Raw genomic sequence first — 8,336 nt, forward strand, 5'->3', positions numbered from 1 at the left:
AAAAAAAAAAAAAAAAAAGAAAGAAAAAGAAAAAAAAAAAGGGAAGACTTCAACCTTAATCAAGGAGGAGTTTAGGATGCCTCTAGCACTTCCAGGTAGAATTGGTAGAAAAGGAGAGATATCTGTCTAGAGATAAGTTCTATAACTCTGTCTATATAGATACATAGTATATAGATCTATCTATATATTTGTTGATGTTATACTCTATATGGTGGGTGAAATCAGGATGGATAACATCATATGCAGAGAATATGTAATGTAAGCAAAACAGAGGACCTAAGACAAAAACGCCGAGGTACCCCACCATATAAGGGAGGGACAGAGGAGGGGAAACCTGTAAAAAAAAAAAAAAGAAAAGAAAAAAAGAAAAGAAAAAGAATAACTAATTTATGAAACTGAGTTTGAGTAGTGGCCAGATAAATGAGAATAAATCTTTTTTTTTTTTTTTGAGATGGAGTCTTGCTCTTTCGCCAGGCTGGAGGGCAGTGGCATGATCTTGGCTCACTGCAACCTCTGCCTCCTGGGTTCAAGCAATTCTCCTGCCTCAGCCTCCCAAGTAGCTGGGACTATAGGCGCCCGCCACCATGCCCACCTAATTTTTGTATTTTTAGTAGAGACAGGGTTTCACCATGTTGGCCAGGATGGTCTCGATCTCTTGACTTCGTGATCCGCCCACCTTGGCCTCCCAAAGTGCTGAGATTACAGACGTGAGCCACTGCGCCCAGTGAAATCTTTTTTTCATTATTGTTTTTTTCTACACCCTTCTTGCGTCTCAAAATGGGAAGAAATCTAAGAAAAAGGGGTATCACAGAAAAGTTGGAAGCAATTTTTACAAGGGAGAGTGGTCAGTAATGTCAAATGCTATAGTGAGATCAAATAAAGCAGAAGCCTCCAGTGCATTTAGCAGTTGAGGTAAGTGGACGTGTATAGGTATTTAAAGAAGAGGACGGGCATGGTGGCTCACACCTGTGATCCCCACACTTTGGGAGGCTGAGGTGGGAGGATCACTTGAGCCTGGGAGTTTGAGCCTGGGCAACATAGTGAGACCCCTCCCTGTAAAAATTTTAAAAATTTAGCTGGACGTGGTGGCATGGGCCTGTGGTCCCAGATACTTGGGAGGCAGAGGTGGGAGGATCGCTTGAGCCCAGGAGGTCAAGGCTGCAGTGAGCCGTGATCATGCCACTGCACTCTAGCATGGGCAATAGAGCAAGACCTTGTCTCAGAAATAAATAAATAAATAAATAAATAAATAAATAAATAAAATAGATAACAAAGAAGTAGCTATGTGAAAAAATACTTAGCCTCACTGATGATCAGATAAATGTAAATTAAAGTAATAATGAGATATAAATTGTAATCTAAATAGCTGGCAAATAATTCTGAACAATACAGATATTAATCAGTAGGGGAATGGTAATTGCATATAGAGGATAGTATACTATATGGTTATTAAGATTTTGGCCAGGCATGGTGGCTCACACCTGTAATCCCAGCACTTTGGGAGGCCGAGGCAGGCAGATCACCTGAGGGAGGTCAGGACCAGCCTGGCCAACATGGTGAAACCCTGTCTCTACTAATAATACAAAAATTAGCCAGCATGGTAGTACATTCCTGTAAGTCCAGCTATTTGAGAGGCTGAGGTAAGAGAATTGCTGTAACCTGGGAGGCAGAGGTTGCAGTGAACCGAGATCGTGCCACTACACTGTAGCCTGGGTGACAGAGCGAGACTCCGTCTCAAAAAAAAAAAAAAAAAAAGATTGAAGATTTTATGTATGGGCATGAAAAGACATCAAAAGCACATTAAGTGATTAAATGCAAAGTGTAGAACAGTAAGTGCAGTATGATTTTGTACAAAAAAATACATATAGTGTACAAAATAGAAAAGAATGAGAACATATATATCATATAAACTGTTAGGAGTGGGTATCTAGTTTGGGAAAGGTGGGGAGTCAAGTAGGGAAAATGGCATGTATTGTAGCATCTATTCATGTCATGTACATATTTCTATATTGATTGAGAGTTTTCCCCCCAATAAGTTATTACTTTTGTAATTGAGAAAAATAATAAATTAAAAATAAGATAATGTTATGAACATATTAAAGAGACAGTTGGGGCTGAGCGCAGTGGCTCATGCCTGTAATCCCAGCACATCAGGAGGCTGAGGCGGGCAGATCACCCGAGGTCGGGAGTTCGAAACCAGCCTGGCCAACATGAAGAAACCCCATCTCTACTAAAAATACAACATTAGCCAGGCATGGTGGTACATGCCTGTAATCCCAGCTACTTGGGAGACTGAGGCATGAGAATTGCTTTAACCAGGTAGGCGGAGGTTGCAGTGAGCCAAAATCACGCCGTTGCACTTCAGCCTGTGCAACAAGAGCGAAACTCCATCTCAAAAAAAATATATGTATATATATATTTAGCCAGGCATGCTGACATACACCTATAGTTCTAGCTACTCAGAAGGCTGAGGTGGGAGGATCACTTGAGCCCAGGAAGTCAAACAGCTGCAGTGAGCTATGAGTATGCCACTGCATTTCAGCCTGCGTGACAAAGTGAGACCCTGTCTCTAAAAAAATTAAAATAGGCCGGGCGCGGTGGCTCAAGCCTGTAATCCCAGCACTTTGGGAGGCCGAGACGGGGGGATCACGAGGTCAGGAGATCGAGACCATCCTGGCTAACATGGTGAAACCCCGTCTCTACTAAAAAATAACAAAAAACTAGCCGGGCGATGTGGCGGACGCCTGTAGTCCCAGCTACTCGGGAGGCTGAGGCAGGAGAATGGCGTGAACCCGGGAGGCGGAGCTTGCAGTGAGCTGAGATCCAGCCACTGCACTCCAGCCTGGGCGACAGAGCAAGACTCCGTCTCAAAAAAAAAAAAAAAAAAAAAAAAAAAAAAAAAAAAAAAAAAAATTAAAATAAAATGGGATCATGCTGTCTTATAATTTGCTTTCTTCATTCAAAAGTATCCTATGAGCATCTTTTCATGTCATAAGTATACTAAGTATACTTTGATCACATGATATATATCTGAGAAAAAACAGTGTCCAGTTACCAAGGCAAAGTGCCACTTTGATTGTCAGGGCTCCTGTGTGGTTACAGTAAGGGCAGGTGAAGTCAGAGACCTAGATGACTCATCCATTGTGTGGCACGAGACCTTACAGAGCCAAGAGTGCTGCTGGCAGTTAGGGTAGAACCAGCTTCTGGAGCTGTTTTGTTATTCTCTCTTTTCCAGCAAGAAAACTTTTTAAGCTTCTTATATCTCTGATCCATACATTCTTCCCCCAATGGATCATTTTTGTAAGCTAAAATGTAAACACTAGAATCAAGCAGTTGTTCTACAGTTTTTTTTGCAAGCCTTGTTGCTATTTGATGAAGTGGCTCTCAGGGTATATTCAGAAGAGTAATAGGGTGAGAGACTTAATTCCCAAAATAGCTGCTAATCCTGTTTAATTCCTAGGTTGTTTGTCCTTTCTTTCTTAGTTGAAAGACCGGTGAGTAACAGACTACAGGAGAGAAGGTATTGGAGTTTGCAGTTTGTTGGGAAGGTGGTGCTGTTCAATTTACTTAGGAGTACAGTCCTTTAAAAGTACGGGACATTTAATTTTCTTTTTTTTTTTTTCTTTTTTTTTGAGATAGAGTCTCGCTCTGTTACCCAGGCTGGAGTGCAGTGGAGCAATTTGGGCTCACTGCAACCTCTGCCTCCCCGGTTCAAGTGATTCTCCTGCCTCAGCCTCCCGAGTAGCTGGGACTACAGGCGCTTGCCACCACGCCCGGCTAATTTTTGTATTTTTAGTAGAGACGCGGTTTCGCCATGTTGGCCAGGCTGGTCTCGAACTCCTGACCTCAGGTGATCCACCCGCCTCGGCCTCCCAAAGTGCTGGGATTACAGGCTTGAGCCACTGCGCCCAGCCGGGACATTTAATTTTCGACAAGCGTGTTTCCTCTATTGTGGAACAACAGTGACAATTTCCAGGTTGTTTTCAGTCTGTTTATATGTATAAATTAATTCCATGTTTGGCCCTGGTGAAAGTGAACTCTCTTAGATATGTAAATATGTGCCCTTTGATCATCTGAGTGATTGGTGATGGTATTTGCATTTGAAGCCTGCATATTTTACAACCAAAGGATCTGTAAAACAGTGAATTTCTTGATAACTGAGTTTTTGTTTTTTTGTTTTTTTTTTTTGGTTGGGGGATAGAGTCTCACTCTGTCACCCAGGCTGGAGTGTAGTGGCACAGCCTTAGCTCACTGCAACCTCCACTTCCCAGATTCAAGCGATTCTCTCGCCTCAGCCTACCGAGTAACTGGGACTACAGGTGCACACCCCTGCACCCAGTTTTTTGTATGTTTTTTAGAGACGGGGATTTCACCATGTTAGTCAGGCTGGTCTCAAACTCCTGACCTCATGATCCGCCCGCCTTGGCCTCCCAAAGTGCTGGGATTACAGGCATGAGCCACCGTGCCCAGCCCCGATAAGTGAGAATTTATACACAGAAAAACTTGTAGAGAAGAGCAGGGAAAAAAAAAAAAAAAGATTAAATTCTTATGTAAAAATAAAATTTGACTGTTCATATGCATGTAAATTATGTCAGATATAACTAAATATTTATGCAAATACTTGGAAAACTCTGGGGACTTCTCCAGGGTTCTACAAATAGTTTCAATCCTTGCTGCCACTATCCATAATTAATGGTATTGTATAGTTTCAGCTATCCTATATTTTTGTCTTATTTAAAAGAAAAAACCAGCAGAATTTACCATGTTATTTTATGGCAGGTAATGATGAACTTTGCTAATGTGTAGTTACAGCGTTTCAAGCACTTGTATTTTGCTTTTTCTTTCTTGTTTTTTTCCCCATTAATCTTTGGGTAAAAATCTCTTGTCTCTCATATAACTATCATTAGAGCTGGGCTTGCCTTTCTTCTCATTTTGTCCTTATAAGGCCATCCTGTTTTATCACTTCCTGCTTCAGCTCCTGACTTTTTCTCTCTTCCCCTCTCCCTCTCCCTCTCCCTCTCCCGGGTGGATGCTTTCTCCATGTGGCAGGGCTGTAACTGTTCACAGCTGTCTGAAACAGCAGTGGACCAGGAGCAGCTTGGAGTTTTAACTTTCATTTTACAAAGAACAACATGTTTGAATGTTTCAACAGGCAAGTTATAACTGGCACCTACTTCTTGTTCTTCTAGAACACCGAAAATCTCCCCCAGCACTTTAGAAGGGGGACCCTGACTGTGTTAAAGAAGAAGTGGGAGAACCCAGGGCTGGGAGCAGAGTCTCACACAGACTCTCTACGGAACAGCAGCACTGAGATTAGGCACAGAGCGGACCATCCTCCTGCTGAAGTGACAAGCCACGCTGTTTCTGGAGCCGAAGCTGACCAAGAGGAACAAATCCACCCCAGATCTAGATTCAGGTCACCTCCTGAAGCCCTCGTTCAGGGTCGATATCCCCACATCAAGGACAGTGAGGATCTTAAAGACCACTCAACAGAAAGTAAAAAAATGGAAAATTGTCTAGGAGAATCCAGGCATGAAGTAGAAAAATCAGAAATCAGTGAAAATACAGAAGCTTCAGGCAAAATAGAGAAATATAATATTCCGCTGAACAGGCTTAAGATGATGTTTGAGAAAGGTGAACCAACTCAAACGAAGGTAAGAATTGGGCGGGTTTGAAACTTGAGAAAGCCAATTCAAGTACGAAACAAAGCTGTTTTTCCAATCTAGCCATTTTGAGTAGAGGCGAATATGTGGTCAGTATGTCTTTTGATTCCAGTTAGATAAGTTAATACGTCTCAAATGAATTATTTACATAGATGCTAAGATTTATGAATCTCTGACCCAATTTCATGTTAAATCAAGTTCACACTGGGATTCAAATTGGTATCTAGAAATGAAGAGCGTTTAATACTGATTGGATTATGTGTTTTTGTACACTTGCCCTTTTAAATTGTCTTCCTGCGTTCTTTATCATTTGTAGCTCTGGGGGTGGAATTACTGCCGAATAGCTCTCTGCTTGGACACAGCTGCAGACTGAGTGTTAAGGCCAGAGTTTAACATTAAGACTGAGGCTTACTTGTCTCTGCTAGCTGAATCCCTTCTCTTCTTCTCAACTTCCTCATCTGTGCCTTCCAACAAATGTTTTCTATCAGCTAAAATCCTCTCTCAGGCAAAATCAATGAAGATAGCCAGACTAGCTATAGCTTTCGGGAGTTTTGACTTGCAAATACACGGGGTTGCGTTTTCCTACAACTGCTAATGAAATTTGATCCTTCATGTGGATTGCAGACCTCGTCCCCAGAGGGAATTACTTAACTAGAAAATGAGTTACATATGCTGGTGATTTATAACACAATCCAGAGGCCACGAAGCTGGTAAATTTTTCCAGTTTTCTCATACTTTCCTATATATCTGGCTTTGTACATGGGGATGGTTCGTGACAACAGTCGTTATAATGAAATAAACAGACCTGATGGGGAGCAAAGCCATCCCTACTCTAGATTCCACCTAGATGGGAAAGCTGGATTTTTTTAAGCGAAATATTTGGCCCAAATCCCTATGTTTGGAAAGTAATATAATAACATGAAGCATTCTTTCTGAGATAAAAAATAACTCATCCCGTAGTCTTCAGTTATGTTAGGTGTGATATTGTCAATCCCTTCCCATAACTTGCAATGTCAGTTCTTTTCTGCTTAGAATTATGAAAGTTCTTGAATGTTTGGGGGTCATGTTTGAAGTTGTACGAGTTTTTGACGATTTGTAAAGCTAGAACACTTTTCCGTGCATAAGCTTTAGCTCTACTTTAACAGGGAAACCAGTTGGCAAGAGATGTAACCACAAAGCAGTTTTATAACTTTTCTTAACTCTCTTCCCTCTCAAGTTTTTAGACCTTTAGTCCTGCCAAATCCTCCTTTCCCCTTTATGGTTTTAATTTAATTTTTTTTTTTATTTAAATAGAAGAAGAATTTTAAGTGGAAGGAAAAAATGTCAGAAATCCTAAATAGAGAGGAAGGGGCTTTGTTGTGACTCAAAGCACCATTGTAAGTCTCCTCCTCCCAGACCCTGCTAGGAACAGGACAGCTGATGTCATGCCAGTACACACAATGTAGATTCAGTGCAAAAGGCTGCTGCATGTTGAAACTGGCCAAAGGTAGGAAATGACTGGGACTGTAGCAGACAAAAATGCTGATTATGTGTAAGGATATGGTGAGACACTTTTTATCATGAATATCTAGTGAGATATGGGTCAGAACAAGCCTCTCTTTCTAAGCCTGCTTGGAGAGGAGAAAAACTTTCCATATAAGATCCTATTAGGCCAGGCCTGGTGGCTCATGCCTGTAATCCCAGCATTTTGGGAGGCAGAGTTTGGGGGATCACTTGTGTCCAGGAGTTCGAGACCAGCCTGGCCAACATGGTGAAATCCCGTCTCCACTAAAAATACAAAAGTTAGCCGGACGTGGTGGCATGTGCCGGTAGTCCCAGCTACTTGGGAGGCTGAGGCAGGAGAATGACTTGAACCTGGGAGGTGGAGGATGTATTGAGCCAAGATCATGCCACTGCACTCCAGCCTGGGCAACAGAGTGAGACTCTGTCTCAAAAAATATATGAAAATAAAAATAGAGATCCTAGTAGATGGCTGATAGCACTAGGCAACCAGATTGATTGCTAAAGCTATAGGAAGATGGAAGAGTCTGGGCACAGTGGCTTACATCTGTAATCCCAGAATTTAGGGAGGCCCAAGGCAGGAGGATTGCTTGTGCCAAGGAATTTGAGACCAGCCTGGGCAATATGGCCAGATCTCTTCTCTACTAAAAATTTAAAATTAGCCGGATGTGGTGGTATGCACTGATAGTCCCAGCTACTTAGGAGACTGAGGCAGAAGATTGCTTGAGCATGAGAGTGTGAGGTTGCAGTGAGCCATGATCACCGCTGCACTTCAGCCTGGGCAACACAGTAAGATCCCTGTCCCTTAAAAACAAGAAGAAGAAGATGGAAGAGACATAAGATTCACCTGGGCTTCTAGTTGTCATTGCTTTTTTTGTGCCATTTTTAATTTCCTCATTTGTCACTTAATGGACTGCTAAGGGAGTGGAAAACACAGCCACCCTTGGTTTTATTGCTGTTTCTAAATAAGCATCATTGTCCATACTGAAAGCAGTCTAGATTTTATTTATTTATTTATTTATTTATTTATGTATTTATTTTTGAGACAGAGTCTCTCTCTGTTACTCAGCCTGGAGTGCACTGGCATGATCTCGGCTCACTGCAACCTCCACCTCCCAAGTTCAAGTAATTCTCCTGCTTCAGCCTCCCAAATAGCTGGGATTACAGGCACCC

The 8,336-nt window shown here is 41.9% G+C and overlaps 1 protein-coding gene across 3 annotated transcripts in view; it reads left to right on the top strand.

Annotated features, from left to right (window-relative positions):
- LIMA1 (LIM domain and actin binding 1) overlaps positions 1-8,336 on the top strand; it is a 114,303-nt gene that overhangs the window by 54,274 nt on the left and 51,693 nt on the right. For 2 of the 3 annotated variants that reach the window (XM_011964481.1, XM_011964488.1), the window contains exon 4: positions 5,190-5,654. In XM_011964481.1, the coding sequence (XP_011819871.1) occupies positions 5,190-5,654 (465 nt within the window). Of the gene's footprint in view, positions 1-5,016; positions 5,153-5,189; positions 5,655-8,336 lie in introns of those variants that run through there. The other variant, XM_011964498.1, reaches the window with a different exon arrangement.

The sequence above is a fragment of the Mandrillus leucophaeus genome, unplaced genomic scaffold, assembly GCF_000951045.1.
Source record: "Mandrillus leucophaeus isolate KB7577 unplaced genomic scaffold, Mleu.le_1.0 Scaffold118, whole genome shotgun sequence".
NCBI lineage: Eukaryota > Metazoa > Chordata > Mammalia > Primates > Cercopithecidae > Mandrillus > Mandrillus leucophaeus.